General features: G+C 39.6%; 1 protein-coding gene across 1 annotated transcript; it reads left to right on the top strand.

The window, feature by feature from the left end:
- The first annotated feature begins 1,778 nt into the window (after positions 1-1,778).
- KCNK18 (potassium two pore domain channel subfamily K member 18) lies at positions 1,779-20,063 on the top strand. The gene is made up of 2 exons (XM_060240839.1): positions 1,779-1,919; positions 19,060-20,063. The coding sequence occupies exons 1-2, from the start codon at positions 1,796-1,798 to the stop codon at positions 19,863-19,865; spliced, it is 930 nt and encodes a 309-aa protein (XP_060096822.1). The 5' UTR covers positions 1,779-1,795; the 3' UTR covers positions 19,866-20,063.
- Positions 20,064-26,282: the final 6,219 nt, after the last annotated feature.

The raw sequence follows: 26,282 nt of genomic DNA, 5'->3' as shown, positions 1-26,282 counted from the left end.
GAGGCACAACAACTTGTTTGGAGAACTTAGAAGTTACTACACTCCTCAGGGAATGTCCCTTATTACATACAAATCCATTACTGTTAAAAAAATCCCATTATCTATACTTAATAGTTTGCTTTCTCTTACTGGAAAATTTATTTCTATTGTTGCCAAAGGGTGGGGCATAAGAAAGCTGTAACACAGTACCAAAACAGCCCCTTCCTTTAAATTATCAGGTGACTACCCGAGATGCATACAGCGGCTGGTCCTCTGCAAGCATTACAGCATTTGAGAGAATCAATATATACAGCACAATGGATTGCCATCAGATAGACATATATTTTAAACCACAATTAGTTGCAAGCTGTATCTAAACTCCACTGAGGACTGCAAGAAAGACTTTAGTTATAAAATCAAGAGCTCTTTTAGTGTGAAAGAGAGTATTTTTGGGTTTTTGTTTGTTCCTATATTGGAATCTTTTCACTCTTGAAAGGTTCTTCTGGCATTGCTGATAACAAAGTTTCAAGAGCAAATGCTGCCCAAGCCAGCTCCCCCACAACAACAGAAAAGGACTTGTGCCCAGGTCTTCTGGGCTCTCTTTCCTCACGCCTGCTTCATTTGCAGCTTAGTGATCTATGCTTTACTGGGGGCTCTTATATTCTCTCATGTGGAAGGGAACAATAACTGTACTCAAAGGGAGGAATACAGGACTTTTATGTGGAATCTTTCAAATCTTGCAAAGAGTTTCTCAGGTATGTGTAGTGTTGTGTTAATTTCACAGAAGGGTTGCCAATTTTTCCTTTCTCTCTCTCCCACCCCCCTCCCTGGTGTCTGCTTTAGGAGGCTGACATCTCTCCTGCTTTAGCTTTTCATTACCTCAATGTCATTTGGAGGAATCTCTGCTCCTAGATTCCTGAGCAGATAGATGTTTGGTTTAGAAAGAGAAAGGTGAGCACCAGTTCTTCATACCTTTTGATTATTGTCCGGATGGTGTGGAGCATTGTCATGAATTAAAATGCTGATATGTGGAGGGACTCTCCATGTTTCCAGGTAAGTACTTGATTTTGAGGTTTCCTTTAAACACGGCTTTCTGGGGAGGGGGAGGGGGGAAATCAAATACTTCAAACTGCTTAACATAACACTGCAATGCTAAAAGCTGAGAAGTACTAACCTTCAGTCATCCTGCTGAGGAAATGGTGTCCAAGGTGTGACTTTTTAGGATTAACTGCCTTTGGGATATAATGTAATTATGGTTTCTTAAATAGAAAGCTACCGTCTTCAGAAACATGTTAAACAAACTGATTTACCTCTCATATTTGAAAAAGAATATTTACTCTTTAAATTTACATCATTACCTTGTATTTTACTGTGTTTGTTCTACCAATATGTTTATAATGTGGTGTTTTGGAAAGGATGTAGAACTTAATATGTTACAGAATTCAGCCCCAGTAAACATCTTCAGTGCTAGGGATCAACTTTACAACATATGAATAGATGAAGGGGTCCCTGAGTCAGAACTGAATATGTTTTAGTCACTACACACATTAACAGGGGCTAGAGTGAAGGGATACCTAATCACAGATGATCTTTACACTAAAACTTGCCAGCATCATTGTTTCACCTAGAAATTAAACACTCAAAGGTGTTTGCAGATGTGATTTTTGAATTAAGTAAAATCAAATGCAGATTTTCAGTTGCCTTAACCTGGAAGAGTTTCACTGAAATCTGCTATAAGGGAATGTGGAATTGTACTAAGGCAAGTATTTAAATTATTACCACTTTTTTATGAACAGAAAATAAGACCTCATATGAGATGTTTGAGAAAGATGCACAAAAGCTGATCCGTGAAGTTAAATTAGAGTGGTTTATTGATCCCAAGGAGAAATGGTCCTTTCTGGGTTCTCTGTTTTTCTGCTGCACAGTATTCACAACTGTTGGTAAGTATGATTTTTTAAAAAGTATTTCATGCTAGATTTGGTTAGGGTTGATCTCATTAGGATTTGCAAAAAAAAATCCCCAGAGGCTTTACTAGCATATGTCACTAAACCCTCCAAGTAATTCACACATTTGTGTGGATTTAGGTATTTCATGCTGAATTTAGTGCATGTTATTTTGCTGTAAATATATATAGGATATGGCTGCAATGCTGTGTTACTCTGTACATTTACTTGGGAGTAAATGTAGAATTTATTTCTGGGTAAACAAGTTACATTAACGACTTCTCAGAGAACACCATTCATTAATTTGAAAGTTCCACATACTAACATGACAAAGGGGGCGGTGGGGGTGAAACAGGATTATTCATGTCAATGCCATGATCCATTGATGTTTACAATCCCCCCCCCCCTTTTACAACAGACCAGTTTGCCCTTTTTCACTGCTGCAGCACTCAGGGTAGACAATTCCATTGAGCTATTAATTATGACCTCAAGATCTTTTCCCCTCTCAGCCTCAACAAGTTCAGACCCCTTTAGCCTATATTTGAAGCTGGGTTTTTTTGTTCCAGTGTACATCACCTTAATCAATACTGAATTTCATCTGCCACATTGTTGCCAGTCACTTAATTTGTTGAGATCCTCTTGGAGCTTTTTACAACCATCCTTGATTTTCACCATCTTGAATAATTTTGTGTCATCTGCAAACCTGGCCGCTACACTACGCATCCCTAGTTCCAGATCATTTATGAATAAATTAAATAATACCTGCCCCAATACAGATTCTTGTGGGACCTCACTGTTTCCTTTCCTCCATTATGAGAACTGTCCATTTATTCATATTTTTGCTTCCTGTCATTCAACAGTTTTTACTCCATAAGAAGACTTGTCCTCCTATCCCATTAAATTTATCCAGAAGCCTCTGAAGAGGTTCCTTCTCAAAAATCTTTTGACAGTCCAAGTATATAATGTCTACTGGGTTACCATCGTCTATGTGCTTATTTGTTTTCTCAAAGAAATCCAAAACGTTGATGAGGAAGGACTTTGCTTTGCAGAAGCCATACTGATGTTTCCTCAAGAGGCTTTGTTCCTCTACGTGCCTAATAATTCTATCTTTGATTACAGTTTCTACTAACTTGCCTGTAAATTTGCCTGGGACAGATATTTCCTGGCTCTCCTTTGGATTCATTATTAAAAATTGGTGTAACATTTGCTACTCTCCAGACTTCTGGTACAATGGATGAATGTAGTGATATGAGTTTGTAGATCAATGGTCTCCTGTTTGAGTTCCCTAAGAACTCTTGAGTGTTTAGTTTCCTTAGTAGGTTTAGAGTTTTCATTTCATTTCATTTCATTTCATTTCTTTTCTTTTCTTTTTTTACTTTTAAAACTTTTATTGGGAAAGAGTTTTAATTTCTCATCATCTCAGTTATTTAGGCTCCCTTCCTGAAAACAATGGCTGTGGCATGGGTATACACTCTACACTTTTCACAGTAGCAAAAAAAATTATTGAGCTTCTATGCCATCTCCCCATCTTCCTTTAGTAATCCCTTTATTTCTTGGTCATCCAAAGACCTAACTGCTTCGCTGGTTGGTTTCCTGCTCTGGATATATTTAAATTATATTCAAATCTTATCCAGACATAATAATTTGTTTTCAAAGGAAAAAACCCATTTGTTTATTGGTTGCCTTGCTGCTTATAGCAACCTGCTGAGGTTAGGGCATTTAAGCACAAGATCATAAAAACAGTTCTGTACTTCAGAACAGTTAACTCAGATAGATTAGTTTACATTTTTGCTGGAGGGAAAAAGCAAATGGAAAAGATGAAGACACTCTGCAGGCTCTAATCAATGTGCTTTTGTAGTCAAAGTCTTTCAGGCATCATCTAGTGAGCTGTATCAGTTCCTGTCTGCTCATTGTGTCCATCACAACCTGGGTACTATCCAAATATGATAATTTGATTTCCAGAAGTCTGTTCCAGTTACTTTTGTCATGCTTGACTAGTCTAAGGAGACTTGATTCTGGGTATGATTTTAATATCCCAAATTTCAGGTTAAATGTTCTTCCCCAGGCCTTTGCTTTAAAGGACATCTCCTAACTCCAGCTCTCAGAGTTATTCTGGATACACACTGAGGAATTCCTAGGATATTGTACAAGAATCTTAATAGTGGTCTGTCAGTATTTTCAGATATTGCTCTGATCCAAATCTTGATAAAGCCTAGAGTTCCACAATGAATGAAATAACAGCAAAAAATGTGGAATAATAATGAAAGAATCCTGAAAATGCTTAACAGTTTGACAATATATATTCAATAGAAATTCAGCACTGTTACAATACAATTCATTACACTTATACAAAAGTTCATTCTATTCTACAAAAATTCATATAACACTAATGCAATGTGCAAAGACAGAATTAAAGTTCATAAAAAGACTCTCTGCTTGTGTGTGTAGAAGTAATTAAAATATTCATTTTAATTACAGCTATTCTTCCCAGCAATGACAAATTAAGTTTATTCCATTTTATCATGTCTTCATCCATTTTATGCCATAGCTTCTCATAATTATTTTTAAACAAATCAATGTTCTTCATTGTTATCTCCACACCCAAATATTTTACCTTCGAGGTAACTTTACAACCCCTTAGCTTTTGTAACTCCTTTTGTTTACTTACTTGCATATTCTTACATAAAATTTTTGATTTTTTTTATTTATATAAAATCCCGCCAATTCTCCATATTCTTGTATTTAATAGCTAATAGCAAGGGTGTTACTTGAGTTGGATTTTCATTTATAAACATTATATCATCTGCAAATGCTCTATATTTATAAGTAAATCCTTTTATTTTTAATCCTTCCATTTCTTTGTCTTCTTGAATTTGCATCAGCAAAATTTCAAGTGTCATTATAAACAATAGCGGAGAGAGTGAACACCCTTGTCTTGTACCTTTACTAATTATCATATCTTCTGTAAGGTCTGCATTTATACATAGCCTTTCACGTTGTTCAGTATATATTGCTTTTTTCATCCTTATAAAGTCTTCTCCCAACTCCATTTTCTCCATAACTGCAAACATAAAGTCCCAGTTTAGATTATCAAATGCTTTCTCTGCATCCGCAAAGAATAATGCTACTTCCTTTTCTGGATGTCTTTCGTAATATTCTACAATATTTACAACAGTTCTAATATTGTCTCTTATCTGTCTTTGGGGGAGAAACTCTGCTTGATCTTCCTTTATAAAGTTTATCAAATATTGCTTAAGTCGTTCTGCCAGTATTCTGCCGCCCTGAGCCTGCGTTGGCGGGGAGGACAGGATATAAATACAAGATGATGATGATGATGATGATTATTATTATTATGTATATTTTATAGTCATTATTCAATAATGAAATTGGTCTATAATTTTTTACATGCGTGACATCTCTATCTTCTTTTGGAATTAACGAAATCACTGCTTCCTTCCATGTATTTGGTATTTTACCTTTTAATCTTATCATGTTCATCAATTTTTGGAGCTTCATTATTAATTCCTCTTTAAATGTTTTAAAAAACTTAACTGTATATCCATCTGGCCCAGGAGCCTTTCCAATTTTCATTGCATTAATCGCTGCTTCAATCTCTATACTTTCAATTGGTGCATTCAAAACTTTTTTCATATTTTCTGTTAAGAGTGCTATTTTAATATTTTGTAGATATAGTTCCATCTTTTCTTTCTTTTTTTTAACACCCTTAAATAGTTTAGCATAATATTTTAAAAAATTCTCTTTTTATTCCTTCTTGATCCACCATCTCTCTTCCATCAACCACAATCTTACTAATAATTTTACTTTCTCTCTTTTTCTTCAATTGCGAGGCCAGGTACTTTCCAGGTTTATTTGCTCCTTCAAAAGACTTTTGCTGTAATTTTTTCAAATTCCATTCCAATTCTTTATTTAACAAATGTCTCATTTGTGTTTGTAATATTGTAATCTCCCTCATAATTTTCTTTTTCCCTGGCCTTTTCCTTAATTCACCTTTTTTCTTTATTTCATTTTGAATGTCCAACATCTGTTTATCTTTTGCCCTCTTATCTTTGTTGTTTAATGTTATCAATATTCCTCTTATTACTGCCTTATAGGCATCCCACACCATCTGGAATTCAATATCTTCTCTGTCATTTATTTGGAAGAAAGCTTTGGTCTCGTTTTCTGAGATGTCACTATTTCTTTATTATGTAGTAAATCTTCATTTAATCTCCATCTTCTTGATTTTTTCAACGAATTTGTAATCCACATTATTGGGTTATGATCAGCCCCTATTTTAGGCAAAATCTCAATCTTCTTTGTTATAAGGCCCAAATCTTTAGTGCCCCACAACATGTCAATTCCAGAAAAAGAATTATGTCTTGCTGAAGAAAAGGTATAGTCCCGTACATCAGGATTAAATTTCCTCCATATATCTTCCAGATTTTCTTGTTTAACCAGTTCAAAAAAAGATTTTGGCAATTTTCCTTCTTTATTATTTTTTTGTCCAGATCTATCCAATGCATTCTGAATTGTTCCATTAAAGTCCCCCATTATCAAAACTTGATCATATGTCAATTCATCAAGTTGTGGTGTATTATCCTTAAAAAACACATCTTTCACTCCATTTGGCGTGTACAATCTCAATAACTTTTTTTCCCATTCAAATTTGTTTCTACTGCTACAAATCTTCCATTTTATCTTTAAATACTAATTTCGGATTCAATTCCTGCTTAACATAAAAAATCACTCCCCTTTTCAGCCACGGAATAAAATTCTAATCCCAATTGTTTATTCCATAAAAATTTATAATCCTTCTGTTTTATATGTACTTCTTGTAGACAAACTATATTACAATTTTGCTTTTTAATCCAATGAAATGTTGCCCTTTTTTGTGGTGAATTTAGTCCATTTACATTCCAAATTAATAATTTGTAATCCATCATGGTGCAAATTCTTTATGTTCTTCATAAAATCTATGCAGTTCCTGTTCATTTGTAATTGTGGTTCTTTTTCCCTGAAGTTCAAAGCTCAAACCTTCAGGTATTATCCATCTATACCTCATTTCATTGTCCCGTAATTACTCTGTCAGTTTTTTGTAAGTTCTTCTGTCATTTATCACTTGCCTTGGTAATTCCTTCATGATTCTTACTCTGCTACCTGCCACTATCAATGTATTTTCAAAATTTTTGTTCATAATCTTTCCCACCATTTCTTTTGTCATATATTTTATGACCACATCTCTTGGTAGATTTTTTTTTTTTGCATAGAATGAGTTCACTTTATACATATAGTCATACATATTTTTAGTCTCTTCAGGATCTTCTTCCAAAAATTCTGCAATTATTTTTATTATATATTCTTTCAAGTCACTCTCTTCCTTTTCAGGTACTCCTCTCAGATATATCTGAGTCCCCATCAATTTACAGTCATGGATTGCCACTTTTTCCTGTATTTTCAACAAGGTGGAGTCATGTACTTTTATTCTCCCTTCTACCTCCTGCACTTTCTTATAGGTTTCCTCAGTCTCATTTCTGAGGTCCTCAATATCTTTTTAAATCTCTTCTATAATTTCTTTCTTAGAGGCAGTTATCATGTCTTTCATACCTTTCATCATTCTAGCCTCCATTGCCTCTAATTGTTCCTGCATTTTCTCCAGAGAGGTAGCCCTTGTACAGGTTTGCTTATGCTCTGACATTTAAAAACACCAAAAATTTTATTCTCACCAATTTAAAATTTAACTATAAAATTCAAAAGATTAGAGCTTGCTTTTTCCAACAAGCCTTATTTCGCCGTCCTCAGAGCCTCCTAGGCTGAGATATTAATTTTTAAATATTTTATTTCTTTCAAAATGGTGGTCGCAACTTTCTACTTCCATTTAAATTTTTGTTTTCCTTTAAAAGCTTCTAAAATCCAATATTGGCAATAATGTCCAATAGTATTTATCCTTTCATCACCATCTCAATTATTTCCAAAAATTATTAATGTCCCAAACACCTCAAAATTATTATTTTAATTTTGACCTCCTTGCAATGGCCGCCGATGTTTTTCTATGGTATTATAGTCCTAGAGTAGGCTTTTCATCTAATGCTTCCTGCTTTACTTGCCACCAAATCCTGTTTTCGCTGGTAGAGAGATCTCACGATACTTGACGTACCTCCTCTGTTGACTGTATATGCTGCAGGTCTGTGACAATGGTGCTATTTTTTCAAAACCGCAAGTAGACCAAACAATAAATTCCTTCTCACTTTTTAGCACTGTCCTTTAAATTTAAAAAGTCCAAATTTCACCTCTTCATCCCTTCTTCTTCCAAGCTTTCTAGATTTCCATTTCCCACCTTTTGAGTTTATTCTGTTTAACTTTAAATAGTCCTGGAATGAAAGATAGTAATCTGTACCTTTTCTGCAAATTATCCAGATCCACATTGGTCTTGAGTAGCTTTAGATGTTTAGTAATGTCCAAGAAGGTTAGGATTCTGTTGAGCTTATGTCAAATAAATGACTCTGGAAACTTCTGCGGATGATGAAAATGCAACTCTTCTCCGGAGACCCCTCAAAGCCTCAAAGGACCCCCCCCCCCAGGACTCCCTTTCAGCCAAGATAAATCTCCTCAAAGTTTTCTGTGCATATCTTGGACTAATCTCTGACTGAGAAAAGTAGGCAGTAGGCATTAATTTGCCTTCCACTACCCCAAACAGCAGTTCCAGCCTGCTCCCTTTATGAGAAGCAGCTCAGCTCGGCATTTTCCTTCCCCGGAAGTCCCTCCTGGCACCACTTCTGTGCCTGTCTAGCTGGCCTCGTGTGTGGAAGTGGCAGAACTTCTGAGAATGCTACCTTTGAGGCCCTGGCCTTTAACTTTCTGCCTAGTAACCTTTTTTCCTTCAGAAGCACACAGCTACATTTCCCAATGTCATTGGTGCCAGCATGCATCATGACTGCTGACTCCTCCCCAGCACTGTTTATTAACTTATCTAGACAGCTTGTGATGTCCTCAAGTTATCATGCATAAAAAGCCTTTTCATTAGTATAAATATGCTTTGCTACACTTGCTAAGAATATCTTATTCCATTTGGATTCTTTAATTAGCCAATTTATCCTTTTCCCTGAAGTAATTTAAAAGAAATTCCTGTGTCCAAATGTTTCTTTAAAAGATGAAGTATTTTGACAATAAAGTTTTTGAAGCTTTAATTGTTAAAAACTCTTGTACCAGTTATGTTCCTTCCCTTATTCCAAGAAATGAAGAGCAGCAAAAAGAAATACAAAACGGAGAGTTCTCTTGAGGCTATTGTACCAGACATCAGTACAGACAGCAGTGGCTGGTATTGTGGTTCTTTGGCTGCAAGTACTTGTCACCTCGTTGTGAAAGCAACATCATCCCAGAGTCAGAAACAATTGATGCTTGCACAGAGGATTACCTTTACCTTTATTTTTGTACTTGTCACCTCTGTGGGTGTTGAGGAGAAAGCTCATCCATATTAGAAACCACAGGAAGGTGGCTTGAAAACCAGGAGGTGTCCTAGTCAGTATCATGAAAATGCCTGGTTGCTACTAGTCAGTAGCTGATACTGACATCAGCGCAGCCCACAGTCGAAGGGCAATGTCTGACTCTATTTGACAATAGACAGCCAGGAAAATAGAATCATACTGGCTCAGAGCTGGTGGTTCCAGCCCATGAACTCTAAGTGTTCTTCTATGTGAGTTGGGGATTGAGCAGCATATCTGTGTCCTATTCTAGACTTATTAGACTTGAACTGCAATCTTAAGAACACTTTCTTGGGAGCAAGCCCTATTGAAAAAAATGGAATTTCCTTCAAATTAGAGTTGCTTAAGAAAACTCCTTTGGGAACAGGCTAAGCAGGTCTACTAAGATGCAAATCCCACTGAATTCAAAAGGATTTACTCCCAGGTAAAAATGTACAGCACTTGTCTGAGTCACACACTTCAACCAGGAGGGATCTCAGAGGGACCCCACACCCACCAAATAATGATTGGCATCCTTTTTAATTATTAGTAATACACTCTTTTGGAAGTAGATAGTTGGCAAACTAAATCTGAACTACCGTTTAACTAGTCTGGCCAGATAAACAGTTTGCAATGCCGGATATCAGTCCTGGAATATTAAGTAATAATACAAAGCATGCCTTTGTGCATGTGCAGAGTGTCTTATCTTCAGTACTGGCAGGGCTTGTTTTGAAAAGGAGTGCACAGGAACACAGTTCTGGCTGCCTTGGCATCAGGAGATGTGACCTAATATGCAAATGAGTTCCTGCTGGGCTTTTTCTACAAATAAAGCCCTGAGCACTGGTTACCACCCTAGCTCACACATTAGATGTGAGGTCTTTTAGGGGGATTTGAATGTCATTGCTCATCAAATTACAAATTAAACTTTATATGGAAAATTTAAACAATCCAGAAGCAGATAATCTGTTGGATAGCAAACACAGAGTGAAAACTGGCAGTATTACACATCATTATTACTATTAATTGTATTTATAAATTGCCCAATTCCTGCTACTGCAGGGTTCTGGGTAATATACAACATACATAAAACCACAGCAAAATAAAACCAATTAAAAGCAAGTTACAGAATATTATAGCAAACTGATGATGAATAATAACCCCAGTTCTGACTGCTGGTTACATTCACTATGGATGCATTAAAACGCAAAACATAGGACAAATCAATTCAGAAAGTATTGATTTTTGTACATGCATCCAGTCACTTTGCATTGACTCTGTTAAATGTGCATTCTATCCTACATTTTGTAAAATTACAGCATAAATCTCTTCAGAGGTCATAAATGAATGGGAAATGCAACTAGAACTTGTGGACTAAAATGGACATTGGAGTACATTTGAAAAGTTTGAAAAAATGGTGATTTTATTGAGATGTATAAAATTTTAAACTTTAACATTCTTGAGATGTATAACATTTCAAAAATTTAAAATTAGGAGTAAGAGTCACAAGGTTTATTTACTTTATTTCTAGTCTTCCTTTCTCACTGGGAATCAAGGCGTAAAAATGCAATAGGATTAGGGTTGTAGGACCAACAAGAAGTCTAAAAACAGGAACTGAAGCAAAGGCATAAATTTTAACATGATACATTAAATGATGCAAAATTACATAGCAGGATCTTACTTGTAGCATAGTGTGTATAGTAGTCCCTAACCATTTATCCAAGTAACTTTGTAAATCACTTTAGGCCAGGGTTTCCCAAACTTTTCTTTCCCGTGGCCCGGTTATTTTTACACTTCTCCTTCGTAACCCACTAAAATTTGGAGCCAAGATACTTTCGGGGTGGAGCCAGGAGACAGGAATTATGTCATTTCCTGTGGTGTCAAGGGCCAAGTGATGTCATTTCTGGGGCACATTGAACCAAAACTCCACCTTTTCCTGTGATGTCACTTCCAGAATGTCCACCAGTGGGGCCAGGGCACTAGAAGTCCTCCCACTGTTGCTTCCACCCCTCCCAGCACCAAGAATACAGACAGAGCATCACTTGCAGGGAAAAAAGAAAGAAAAGGGGGGGGGGGGCAAAGAAAAAAAAAGTCTTCCTCACCATCAGATAAACTCAGCCAGCTACAATTCTGCCCAGGGGTCATTTGGTAAAAAAAAAAAAAAAAGCTACTGGAATGCCCACTCCCTGCCCCTCCCAGCTGAAAAAACCCACACACCTTTCTTTGCCACCCAGGCCTCCCACAGAAATCTCCCCAAAAGAACATACTGTAAGGCACAGGAAAGCTCATACCTTGAAGAACACTTCATGGGTCTAAAGTGCCAGTGGACGCCAGCTTTTCTTTCAAACACTGGGCAGGGGGGGGAGAAGGAAGGAGAGGCAGCCCAGCTCCTCTCTGCACAACCCAGAGATGGGGGGGGGGGGGGGAGGAAGGAAGCCAAACAGAGCTCAGACTTTGCAGGCTGTGTCAGTCTTCAAGGCTAGCTTTTCTCTGCACAACAGGGAGATGGGGGAAGGAAGGAAGCAGAGCTTTGCTGGGGGTAGGGCCATCTTTGCTGGGAGCGGGGAGAGAGCCAGGTATCATCAGCATGTTAATAATCAGTCCCAAAACTACAAATGATTTATGTTACAGGCTTTACATAGGTATTGAAAAGCATGGGGGATAGAATTTCACCCTGTTCACAGAATACATCTCACACCACTGATACCTGGTTTCAAGTAGCACCCGTTGAGTCTGATCCATGGGGAATGATTTGAACCAGTTCAATGTGAATCCCCTGATACATACTTCTGCTCTGCAGTGCCTCAACAAGATGATATGATCTACTGTATTGATGGCTGCACATAAATCATACTAGAGCAAAAAAGAGGCATGGCCTTTGTATAAGGTCATTAGCTAAAGCTAGCAGAACTGTCTCTGTCCCATAGCCTGGCTTGAAGCCAGACTGAAAAGGGTCTAGAGCTGATGAGTCAGTCAATAAGAGCTGGAGTTAATCTGCTGCTGCTTTCTCAATCACTTTACTCAGAAAGGGCAGATTAGCGACTGGCGATAATTAGCAACATCACTTTTCTGTAGATATATTTTTTTAAAGTAGTGGATGGATAACTGCCTTTTTGAGTGGCTATAGGAAGGTACCTTGACTTAATTACTGATTTATAATACATACTAGGGGTTTATTGATGTGGTTCTTACATGATTTTGGCAACCAGGGTGGGCAGGAATCCAGAGTACAACTAGTGACCTTCACTAATCCCAGGATCTTGTCAACATCTATCACAGAAACTAGATCAAAATGGTCATAAACAAACCAGGTGGTGCATTAGGCCTTTCTTCCAGTGTGCCTGCTACAACTGACAGCTGAATCGGGGTGTATATTCAATATTTTATCAGCAAAAAACCTGGCAAAAGTATTATAGCTAATTGTCTGTGCCTGGAACAACATAGGTTCAGACTTTGACATCAGCAGATGATGAGCTATTTTGAACAACTGGGATGGCTGTGAATTAGCTGATACTATAGCAGCAAAGAAGTAACTTCTATGCCATCTCAAGTTCAGCACTCAGAACAGTCTAACGCGGCATTTCCCATCGGCAGCGTCGGGGTGTTTAAATGGGGGGGGGGGGGAGAAGATCGCCTGCCTTTCCCATCTCCCTGACAGGCAGGGAGACGGCAAAGGGAGCTCCGGGCTCCCCCCCCCCCCCATTTTAAACATTGGAGCGGGGTGTTTAAATGGGGGTGGGGGTGGGGAAGGAGATCGCTTGCCTTTCCAGTCTCCCCGACGGGCAGGGAGGTGGCAAAGGGAGCTCTGTGCTCCTCCCCCTTTTAAACACCCAAGCGGGGTGTTTAAATGGGGGCGGGGAGGAGATCGCCTGCCTTTCCCATCTCTCTGACAGGCAGGGAGACGGCAAAGGGAGCTCCGGGCTCCCCCCCCCCCCCCTATTTTAGACGTCGGAGCGGTGTGTTTAAATGGGGGGGCGGGAAGGAGATAGCCTGCCTTTCCAGACTCCCCGACAGGCAGGGAGGTCCGTGCTCCCCCCCCTTTTAAACACCCAAGCGGAGTGTTTAAATGGGGGGGGGGGAGGGAGAGGAGAAGGAGATTGCCTGCCTTTCCCATCTCCCCGACAGGCAGGGAGGCGGCAAAGTGAGTTCCGTGCTCCCCCCCCTCCATTTTAAACACCCGAACGGGGTGTTTAAATGGGGGGGGGGAAGAGATTGCCTACCTTTCCTGTCTCCCGGACAGGCAGGATGATGGCAAAGGGAACTCCGGGCTCCCCCCCCTCTCTTTTAAACACCCCGCCAGGTTTTCAAAAGGGGGGGAGAGGAGATCGCCTGACTTTGCTGTCTCCCCGCCAGGCAGGGATATGGCAAAGGGAACTTCAAGCTCCCCCCCCCCCTTTTAAACACCCCCAGCAAAGTGTTTAAATGAGGTGTGTGTGGCGTCTGCCTTTGCAGTATCTCCAGCAAGTGGGGAGATATCATTTCTTGTCTCCTGGATCCACCCCCAAATTTTACTGGGCCAGGAAGGAGCAGTATAAAAATAGCTGGGCCAGGAAGGGGAATAGTTTGGGAAACCTTGGTCTAATGTATAATCCTAACCAGAGTTACATCCCTCCAGTGCTTTTTTGAGCAGGAACACACAGGAACGTAGTTCCTGCTGGCTTGGCATCAGGGGGCGTAACAAGCAAATGAGCGCCTGCTGGGCTTTTTCTACTCAAAAAGCCCAGTGTGAAACAATGGTGAAATTGGTGGGGGGGAGGTCTAATATGCAAATGAGTTCCTGCTGGGCTTTTTCTACCAAAAAAGCCCTGCATCCCTCTAAATCTATTCTAGTCAATGGCTTAGAAGGGTACAGCTTTGCTTAGGATTTCACTGTTTCTCCTCTTCTTCCTTTTCTGTATACTATGTTTTCAGAAATGTTTGCATTGCCTCACAGATCTTTCTGTGTTTAAGAGGGTTTTGTAGGGATATACATCTCCAGCTTGTTTTTTATTTATGTTTATATTATATTTTTGTTCATTTTTAACATTCTATTTATTATTCATTGCCATTGATTTCAGTAGAATTTCTGGCTGAAACTTTTGTTTGCTATCCATCTGGAATGATATTTTCTGAGACTGTTAAAGACCCCAAGTGAAAGGGTCCTTCCTACAAAACCGCAGACAGATTTTATAGGCGATTAAAATTCTTGCTTGCTAAACAGACACAAAGGTGTTTGGTAACCTGAAAGAAACATGCATCTTTGGCTGCCTGTTCACATCAAAGTGGGAGTGGAAGTCTATTTTAAAACAAATATGAAGTATATGGGCAAGGGAACTAAACCGTGCCAACTCCTGTGCCTTGCATCAGTTGGAAGGAACCAAAACAACATACCCAAGAGCTGCTCTAAAGGCAGTTATCCATTTTCTCTCCATCTTCTAATGCACCTACACAATCCAGACCACAGTGGCCAACAATCTAAAAGGTGTTCATGAGGCAAATAGCTCCAGAGGACTCAAGCAGTCAAGGGAAGCCAGTGGAATCCTACAGTGTAGGGCAAAGCAAAATAGGTCTCTTTGTTCAAGGTTCTTAGAAGAAGCCAAAGTATTTGAAAGAGGAAAAGAAGGTGTGTCCTATTTTTATTGATGCCTATAACCTCAGGCAGAATCGCTAGTATTTGGGTGAACTTCATTGCTAAGGTCTTTTACATGGACACAGAGCCCTTTGGATTAAGAGAGAACAAGAAAACAAAAATCATTCCATACATTTCAATTATAGCAATTAACTTCTCCCTTTTCTTTATCTCTGAGGCCTGCAATATTGGGCTCTTCTTCCAGGTGTGAAAAGAAGAGCTGGGGAAAGAATTAGGAGCTTAAGAGCCACACATCATGTTGGAGCTGGGAATGGAATCTAAAGACTGTAGAAAAACTTCATAGCAAGAATGCACACATCCTTTGAGTGGAAGGAAACAATATGCAATGGCTAAGCAATCACTCTCCTTGATCAACTGACTGACATGCCTCATGGCAAATCTCACTTCAGTCGCACTTTGTACATACTGCAGAGTGGAACTGTTTCCTCCAACCAATTTTCTAATGCAATGAGCTGCTTTTGGGGGAAGAAGAAACAGAGCATTGTGTAAAGGGTAGACAGTGCAATTAGCAGAATGGCTGTCAGGTGATGTGATGTATCATTTGCTTAATCACCTCAAGAGAGAAAGTATGCTTGCACCTAACTAGATTTAAATCACTCACTGGTACTTAAAAAAACATAATCATCTAGGGAATTAACAATGGTTAGTTGATTCCAAGCAAATTATTCCAAGGTTACATATTGTGAGAATAAGAAAGTTGTGGTCAATCATGTTAGTTCAAAGTAAAATCCCAAAACAGAATAAAAAGTCATGTAATACTTTTTTGTTTGGACCAACTAAAATGGTACAAAACAGTGCTCAAGTTCCATACCGTTTTCTTCCTAGAAGATCAAAACACAACCTGAAATTTAAAACACAGCACTGTTTTAAATCTGCCGATCTGTTCATCATTTTATAGAGGATACTGGCTGACAAGACAAAGCATCAAGATCATAATCAAAGATGTCTTCTCTCTCCACCCCACTCTTTGTTTTAATATCTAGCCTGATGAAGAGGACTTTCCAGCTTGCACATTGTTTTGTGTCATTTTCATTGATCCTAGTAACAGTATTGATTTGCATTTGGATATTGTAAGAATGTCATATTTGTATGCAAGAGTGACTAAAGATAAATTTAAAAAATGGCTAACATTTTCAAAAGGAGAACAATAAAATGGTGTTGTATTTGTTAAGGAAGTTGGATGCTATATAAAATCTGACAACTCACCTGCATTGCATGAATGCAGAGATATTTGTTTAGGTAGGCAGTCGTCAGGACATGTGCCCTATGAAACTCTTTGAAACTATTTTGCTTAGCACCATATCTCCCTTTCTTCAACAAAAAGCATAAGTATATAGCTGAGCGATGACAGGCTCAGGTCATGGCTGTGAGGAGGAAGGGAAGTTGTGCTGGAAGCCAGCAGGATCCCAAAGAGGGCCCCCCTTATATACCAGCAATTATTTACAATTAGAATTTAGAATGTAGTAGTTCTGAGAATGGACGTTTGAGTATAAACTCTTTCACTGGAGACTTCATGCCCCACTTGGCCTCTGTTCAGAGACCATCTTTTAGGACCAAACATCTGGCAGGTATTGTTTTCTACCACTGCACTCTCATTTATAAGTGTTTAAAGGATAACCACTGATCATTTTATGCTGATATTTCTATTTATTGTACATTACTCATGTAATGGAAGAAAAATTAGATTTGTATGCATCATATACAATCTTTGGTCCAGTCCCTATCCTGTCTTTTGTTTGCTGGCATGCCGATACCTTCACAGGCTGGAGTTTTTGTTTTGGAGTGGGGAATTGGGATACAAAGTTTACCTATCTCTGGCTTAGACTTTGCCTCACATACTTTGCAGCCAAGATTGCATCTGCAAATTCGCGCCCAGCACAATTATTTAGGGTAATTGGAGACCTTATAACACTGCCACAAGGCAAACCAAACGTTAGAGAATTGGAGATAGGCTGTGAGGCATTTGCGAAATATTTTGCAGATAAAATCTCGTCACTCCGCCAAGACCTACCTATCACATTAGATACAGTAAGTCAGACTGAGGCTCCGCGCCTGTCTTTGGATTTATCGCTGGACCACTTCGACCCACTCAGCCTGGAAGAAGTTGATGGAATTCTCTCCGCTGCTCGCCCAACAACATGCGATCTGGACCCTTGCCCCTCCTGGCTGATTAAATCTTGCCAGAGGGAGCTTAGATGTCCTTTACGGGACATCATAAATAGATCCCTCCTAGAGGGGCGTTTTCCAACGCCGCTGAAAGAGGCCTTGGTCCGCCCCCTCTTGAAAAAACCAACAGCAGACCCGGCCGAATTGGCGAACTACCGACCGGTGTCTAATTTACCATTCCTAGGTAAAATTATCGAGAGGGCAGTGGCGCTGCAGCTACAGAGATTTCTAGATGACGCTTCTGTCCTAGACCCGTGCCAGTCTGGCTTCCGACCGGGCCACGGGACGGAGACGGTCTTGGTCGCCTTGGCAGATGATCTCCAACGGCAACTGGATCGAGGCGGTGTAGCAGTGCTGATGTTATTAGATCTGTCGGCTGCATTTGACACGGTCGACCATCGGCTACTGATCCACCGCCTCGCCGACATTGGGGTTAAGGGGTCTGCTTTACAATGGCTCTCCTCTTTCCTCATGGGTCGGGGACAAAGGGTGGCGATCGGGGGTGAACGATCCCAGAGGCGCACACTAGACTGTGGGGTGCCTCAGGGAGCAGTCCTCTCCCCGATGTTATTTAACATCTATATGCGCCCCCTTGCCCAGATTGCCAGGAGGTTTGGGCTGGGTTGCCATCAATATGCAGATGACACCCAGCTCTATCTGCTAATGGACGGCCGGCCCGCCTCCCCCCCGGAAGACCTGGACCGGGCGTTACAGGCTATTGCAACGTGGCTTAGGCTGAGTGGGCTGAAGTTGAATCCGGCAAAGACAGAGGTTCTCTGTGTGGGTCGCGGCGCTCCAGGGGGGGAAATATCTCTCCCGACCTTCGATGGTGTGCAGCTAAAGGCGGCGCAGCAGGTGAAGAGTCTGGGTGTCTTGCTGGAGCCTTCATTATCAATGGAGGCCCAGATAACAGCAACTGCCAAGTCAGCATTCTTCCATCTGAGGCGGGCAAAGCAGTTGGCCCCTTTTCTGGAGCGTCGGGACCTAGCAACGGTGATCCATGCGACGGTCACCTCACAATTGGACTACTGTAACGCCCTCTACATGGGGCTGCCTCTGTGCCGGACCCGGAAGTTGCAACTAGTGCAGAACGCGGCGGCCAGGCTACTGCTCGGTCTCCCAAGATGGGAGCACGTACGGCCGGGGCTATGCGAACTGCACTGGTTGCCGATTGTATACCGGGTCCAGTACAAAGTGCTGGTTATCACCTTTAAAGCCCTATATGGCCGAGGACCAGCCTACCTGAAGGACCGTCTCTCCCCGTATGAACCCCAGAGAGCACTGAGGTCAATAGGAAAGAACAGACTGACTACCCCTGGGCCAAGACAAATTAAACTACAGAATACCCGCTCTCGGGCCTTCTCGGCCGCAGCCCCACATCTCTGGAACCAACTCCCAGAGGAGGTGCGGGCCCTGCGGAACCTTGCTCAGTTCCGCAGGGCCTGCAAGACCACCCTTTTTAAATTAGCTTTTATGAATGATTGAAGTATAAATCAACAACGAAGAAAATCCGCCATCAGTACTAATCAGATAGCGTCAATGATAGTATTATACTTGTTTTAGTTAATTGATTTAATGGGTTTTAAGGTTAATTAATGCTTAATTTTAATGTTTATAACGTAACTGTTCATAATGTAACTGTTTTATTGCTTGGTGCACCATTGGTCACCGCACTGTTAGCCGCCCTGAGCCTGCTTCGGCAGGGGAGGGCGGGGTACAAATAAAATTTATTATTATTATTATTATTATTACAAAAAAAGCAATAAGATAGCTTAATGCAAATAATTTTACATATATTTCACCAGCTTTGCTTTCAGTGGAATGCCATGGAAGACAAATAGGTAAAATGAAACTTAACTTGTATTTCTCTGGTTTTGTTTTATTTCAGGTTATGGTCACACATACCCTGTGACAAGGCTTGGGAAATACCTGTGTATGCTGTATGCTTTATTTGGCATACCTCTGATGTTCTTGGTTCTTACTGACATGGGTGACATTCTGGCAGCTATATTATCTGCATCTTACAATAAAGTTAGACAACTACAGTCAAAGCTAGTACCCAGATTGTGTCTTGCATCCTTTTGTAAGAAAAACAAAAAATCAAAACCAGCAGCATTATCACTGAAGCAAAGCAAAATAGTCCTTCATGAACCTTTAAATATTGCACAAGTGTTAAGAAGCCAGTCTTCCCTGAAAAGGAAGCCTGGGCAATCTCGGAATGCTGAAATATTTGAAAAGCTAATTGCCAGGGAAAACCAGTTTCTTGCCCCACCTAAATCTATCGAACGATGTAGTTCATGTCCCCAACTAGCTACAGGAAAAATGATGGATGAGATGATTGACAATATTGACAACATTGGGAAAGAAGTAGAAAAACTGGATGTGCCCTTTCCATTGATGACTGTCATTGTCTTTGCATATATTTCCTGTGCCGCTGCTATTCTTCCACATTGGGAAAGCCACTTGAATTTTGAGGAAGCTTTCTACTTTTGCTTCATCACTTTAACAACCATTGGCTTTGGTGACATCGCACTACAGCATCCCAACTTCTTCTTGTTTTTTTCACTTTATATTGTGATTGGCATTGAAATAGTCATAATTGCTTTTAAGCTGGGACAAGACAGGCTCATTAGTCTGTACAAAAAGGTGATCTTCTATTTTGGATGGAAAAAAATTGCATACAAAGTTGTGTGAAGAAAATCCACTTTACCAAAGGGCTGAAGGCTACATCAGTTTCAAAGTCATGGTCATCTGGGTCAAATTGAAATGTGTCTTGCTTTTTTCCCCAAGCAAAATATTAATAGGATGGGGTAGATTTTGTAAACTAGCAGAATGACTATGCTGAGACCCCCTTAAGAAATAAAATATACAGAATAAAACTGTTTATTGGAACTCTAGTGACTCTTATAGTACTTCTGACCATTTTAACACTAACCATTATGTTCTTGTGTACCCACCCACCATTTTTCTTCTCCGCTCCACCATCTATTTTTCTACAAAATGTGGAAGGTGTTAGTCAGTATAACTGACCAGTGGTGGCTTCATGTTGAAAAACGTAAATTGCCAAGTAGGAATTTAGAAATTAAAACCACAGCAATGTCAGCAAAAACATTTGCTCCTCATACCTTTCTTCAGCTCATTTTTAAAAAAGACTGGCCTGAGAGACAGGCTTGCTTGCTTCCCAAATCAATATGGACCATCAGGAGCAGTTCTGTGTAGAAAGCTGGTGGGCTGGGAAGCGTAAAACTACTGGATGGTCAAGAGCACAGAAGGACAATTCAGAGATGCCAACAGTTTGAAGTAAAAGCAAGAACAACAACACTATTCTTGAAACTCTCTGAACTTTGCTATTCTATTATGTAGTTATCTTGGTCTTTGCATGCAGGAAGATGTCAGTGTTTGTACCATATTTGAACACTATGTATGAGTCTGATAATAAGTGAGACAATGGGGTTGTTTTTTTTGTGAAGGGAAAATCTGGACAGAAGATAACCAAGCTTCTAGCTTTCTGGTGCTATGTTGTCTAGCTTCTGGTATAGTGGGCTTGGCTTCCCTGAATATTATGCTGCTGCTAAGAGATGGATTGAGCTCTTTTTGTGTTACCAGCACATTTTATGCAATGGAAAATGAGGTGTTCAGCCTCCTTATAACTGAAGAAATGAAATAAGTCTGAGAACCAAAAATAATTTTTCTATTATTGCCAAATAAGAAATGTTTCAAGTTTATTTACTAAAGACAAAAATGCATTTATTCTGTTTTCTGCAGTACCACTGAATGGTGTGCAGATCTCATTAGAAAGTTCATTTATCTGTGATATATTCTAGGTTACATAATAAAGTCTAATCATCATATCTGTAAATAAGTAAATATTTGTTTTTTTAGTTATGCAGCTGCAGCTGGGTTTGCAATCATTGCAATTGCTGGAATAGTTTGAGAGACAGTGTTTCACCCACACTCAGTCAGTGTTTGCATGCAAAGCAAAATTCAAAGGATTAGAAAATCTTTGCCTTTCACCAGTAATGTCTTGGCTGAATGGGCTGGCTTTTTGCCACTCACCTCTGCAGCTTATTTCTGAGGAAATACCACCTGCCTTACCAGGATGTTAGAAGATTAGATAATGTTTCCGGTGTACCTTTGAACATGAAATCGCTATAATGCAATGTATTTGTAACTTCTGTATTTGTTCTGTGGTTTTCCAATATATTTATTTATTAGATCATTTATACAAATCCTGTATTAAAAGGACATTTTTGTTCACTTCTGCAAAACCCAAAGACATCTCAAGTCCTTTGAGGTATTTCAGACAGGATCACCATTACCTTGTTTTTAAGCCAATTTGCTGTTGGTTGGTTTTGATAAATCCTAACCCCTCAGCACTAGGAGAAGGCAGTTTTAAAGCTGTATTAATTGCTCTGAAATTCTTCTTATACTGGTTGCAGATTATTCCCCTGACCCCCAATCTGTGAGATGAGAATGTAAAGCCAATGATCAGAATTATTGTTATATTTGCTATTGACAGTTTTTGTCCAGCTTAAACCTTTGGATATATTTTGATGAACAACAGTCTTTTAATCTGCTGTGAGACATGTGCCAAGTGTATGTTCAGGGCCATCTTAAGCAGAGTTATACAAGTCTGTTGAAGACTTAGAAGTCTTAAAAGAGTGACTCTGGTTTGGATTGCTCTGTTTCTCACCTTTGATTATTTTGTTGCTATCTTATACACTATAAGGGAAAAACACATTTTTTGGTGAAGACAGCTGATGTACAGAATTCATGTACAAAATAAAAAATCTGGAGGAAGAAGCAGTGACTCTGTGGATATTGTACATGGACAGTGGACACTCAGCTATTCCAACATTTATGATCGGTTACGATGAATAAATTAAACCTTGATGATGTACTATGCATGGTACTAACTAATACTAATAAAGAATATTTCTGCCTCATATAATTCTGGCTATTTAGTTTTTAATCTCATGCTGCATTCGGTATTCTTATTTAAGAAGAACTATTCATTGTACAAACAATACAGTACACACACTTCTTTATTATTGGGGATGAATTCCTTTCAGAATGGCTAGTACTTAAGTATGCTCATCCAACAACTAGGGATGCTAGAAGTCCAGTTAATTTGCTGGCTGTGAGCAGAGACATGATTTTTTTAAATGAGTCATTCTGTTGTTCATGTGGGGTTCAACCCTGCTAACAATGTTATTTTTCATGTGTTGGGACACTGTGGTACAGTGCTGTACAACTGGCAGTGTTTTACGCATGCACATTGTCACACATGGAAGTCCTAGTTGTGAGTGGCAATAAAAGCAGCAGTAGTGGCACTGCTCTTGCCAGAAGCAATGTGAAAGCACAGAATTAAATACCTATGGCACTGCAGGATAATCCTGTATGAAATGGAGAAAGGACTCAGGATGGGAGTTGCCCTCTGACCCCTCCTTTCTCTGTGTGCGCTTTGTTTTCTCCCAGTCTCTATGTGACTCTTCATGGAGTCACATGTCTCTGCAGGTCTCTCCTGTAGTAACAGTGCCCTTGTACTTCCATACACATGATGCTAGATTAGCTGGTCACTTGTGATAGGGTAAGTAATACTATTTAGTTTAGGCTTCTCTCTCTGCTTTTGACTGCAGCCTAAATCTACTTGCATAAATTTAATTCTACTAAATCTACTTGCATGAATCTACTTGCATAAATTTAAGTTTTACTTCTGCAATATACTTCTTTGGACATTTATTTACTGCACTCAAAATCACACTTCTATAACTGGGCACTCTTTGCTATATAAATACATACACTGTTGCTGTGGGAGACACAACTCCCAATGGCACCGCCCTCACTGGAGAGCCCAGCAGCCTCCAGTGTAACAACCCAGAGTCTCCAGATCCTTACCTGGCACCATGACTCCAGGTGCAGCTGTCTAGTAGGAAAAAGGCTGTCAACTCCAGGTGGCACCTGCTATTTCAGTTGATCTCCAGATGACCAAGATCAGTTACCCTGAAGAAAATGGCTACTTTGGAGGGTAGATTCTCTGGCTTTATACCCTGCTGAGACCTCTTCCCTCCCCAGGCTCCACACCCAAATCACCAGGTATTTCCCAACTCAGAGTTGGCAACCCTAAGTAGGAGGTACAGGGAGGAGCTAATCACCACTCTTTCTAGGGTATACCTAGTAAAGGGTGCTATTTGAGTCTTTAAAGACAGTTTTCTGGGAAAGGCCAAGAAAGAGAAGAATACACTGTTCAGAGGAGGCCAAAGCTGTGGTCTTGGTGAAAGGAGAAGGAATAAGACTGTACAACTTCCTTCCCTTCCTCATTCTGAAGCCTGGGAAGACCTGCTTGGAGAAGGAGGAGCTTCATATCTTGGAAGTGGAGAATAGAGATCTGCAGTAGAGGAGGCAATCAGTGATAATTACCATCCCTGAAACTCTTTGAGGTGCAATTAGCATGCAAAATAAGATAGTGAAAATTATTCAGATTAAATTTCACTCATGTTTGTTTAAATATATTGGCAAATGTGATTTTAATAAATTAGTCAACTTCCTTACTAAATGCAATATAAAGTATGTAAAGTCAGTAGAGCTGCATGTACAAATCCAATACAGTGTATATTTTTACTTATTTATATGTGTAAGCTCAGAGTTTGATTTATGCTAGGGAAGGGGGTATGCTGCCTGTGGAGCAAAGTCAATGTGAATCTTGTCACTTTAAAAAATAAATTGAAGTCAAACCTGGGTCCTAAAATGGGTTAAGGGAGCATGGAGAATAAGGGAGCCCCTTCACCCTTCAGAACCCCTTGGTGCTGGGGCTTCAAAAGGGGTTAGCTAGAACCCTAAAACCCTAACAGTAGGATTCTGGATAAACAAAGGGTCATCAATAGAGCCAACAGATACAGGGAATGACTTATCTAGCTTCACTAGCACCACTGCCTCCTCTGAAGCATAAAGGAAGGTTGTGCAGTCCTCCCCTTCCAACAATACATACAGTTAATCTCTGCATATTCAGCTGCTCAAAGTGTGCCTCACAGCAATGTGGCACTGAAAAAGAATGGAAAGCCATCTACTCAGAAGTATGGTGGATATGTACAAAAGAAAAGGTATTCTCCAAAATGACACAAAAGACATGGACTTCAATTTCCAGTAGGGTTCCCAGCCTCCCGCTGGAGGCACTGATTCCCCTAGTTTTGAGGTCCCCAGTCCACCAACACAGAGCTCTCCGGTGGGAAGATCCCCACCCCCAAAGAGTTCTGTTGGTTGGAAGATCCCCACCCCCAGAAGTTATGTCATCATGCAGGGCACATTGTATGGGGGGTGCTCTAGTATTTGAGTAAAAACTCTATGGCACCATTCAATCTCATATCAAGTGTATGACAAAAAGTAATAGAAATCACAAATTGTCTACTCCCAAATAAAGACTGTAAATCCAGAAAATTATTAGGAGAAATTATTCAATAAATTTCAGTCTAAAAATCCAGTTCAACACAAGGTAAACTTTAAAGTCTGGTTAGAAAGTCCAGTCCAGTACAAAGATGAAGTATCTGGAGTAACTTCAACTTATTTGGAAGATAGCAACTTCTGAGAAGCTTTTTGGACCTTTGGTTATTGTAAGAATTAGGACTGGTGCCATTACCTGAGATTGCTGTGAATGATTATCTTGTGAAGTCAATACTTCACATTGGGTTTTCCCCCATTGCTTCTTCTATATATTAAGCACTCTCCTTATTTTGAAGAAGTTTTCATCTTCAAAACAAGTTGAGATTACTCTGGATACCTAGTCTTTGTACTGGACCAGAGATGGAAGCTGGGTTATTATATTAATTAAAGTATTTTAACCTATAATATAGAGATTATTTCTATAATAGAGATTATTTAATATAGATATTATCAAGAAGAGTTTCAACAATATAGATTATTTAATGTATAGATTATTTAATATAGAGATTATTAGGCCTCATTTTGGGCAGCAGTTCTCAGGAATGGATCTCTGGAACCTCTAAAATTGATTGTACTCTTTCTTTCTTACCCCTCCCTCCCCCAAAAATACTTGCTTCTGGGCTCCATTGTTCAAACCCCCTGTAAGAATTTTGCTAAACTCTAAGATTTGACAAACTTTCTAATTTTCCCCACCACAAAAAATGGGAAAATAACCAAAACATATAAAGCAGGCAGATGGAAATCTTCTTCATGCTCCTGTAGCCACATAGGAGAAAGTAAATTAAAAAGTATGATGGGAGTAAGGATTTATTATGACAATTATAATTCAAGAATCATTTTAAGGTAGATGCTAAGCTGATATAATTTAGTACACCTTCCGGTGATGTCAGGGGTGTGTGGCATATGCAAATGAGTTACGCAAATGTGCCAATGAGCTCTGGCATCTCTTTTTCTATGAAAAGACCCCTGGAGATTATCAAGAAGAGTTTCAACAATATATAATTAAGAAATACAATCTATAATCAAATTATGTTGTGTCAAAATTGGGAATGACCAAGATTTGTGATAAAAGTCAGTATACATTAAGAACAAAATGCACTGCACAAATTTGAGGGGGCTTTGGGGTGGCAAATTATCATCTGAATTCCTTCATAATCCCATGGAAACAAGAAAACTCAGGCTGTAGCACAAGCCACCCTCTAAAAGCCAGTGCACTTGATTCTATGCTTGAATACTTGGGCTTTTATACTATATTGGTTGCTTGCAGTCTCCATGTTGAGTGCTCTGAAAGAACAACCCATTGAGTTATATAAAGTAAGTGTTGATACTGCTATTTCTTTCACTATGCAATGCAAAGACTTAGGAAACAATCATGGTTTTGGAGAATTGCGCTTCCTGGAGGCACACGGCATTCTTCCATAAGCTGCCTGGTTATTCATTTCTAACAATGGGTTGAACTCAGGAACTAAAACATAAGCAAGGCATCATGTTCATTCAGCTGGAGGCCTTTACACTTACACAGTTTGTTGTGCTTCATCCTGCAGTTAAAGAATGACACAGCAATACTGCTGATAATACTGATATCTCAAGGGATTTTGATTTGCTACATATGTTGCATTTCAATTTATAAGAGACATATGCCCAAATGAGGACTCCATTTGGGACAAGATCTCC

The sequence above is a fragment of the Heteronotia binoei genome, chromosome 6 (genome assembly GCF_032191835.1).
Source record: "Heteronotia binoei isolate CCM8104 ecotype False Entrance Well chromosome 6, APGP_CSIRO_Hbin_v1, whole genome shotgun sequence".
In the NCBI taxonomy this organism is placed as follows: Eukaryota; Metazoa; Chordata; class Lepidosauria; order Squamata; family Gekkonidae; genus Heteronotia; species Heteronotia binoei.
The sequence above is the reverse complement of the archived record's forward strand: the minus strand, read 5'-3'. Positions and strand labels throughout refer to the sequence as shown.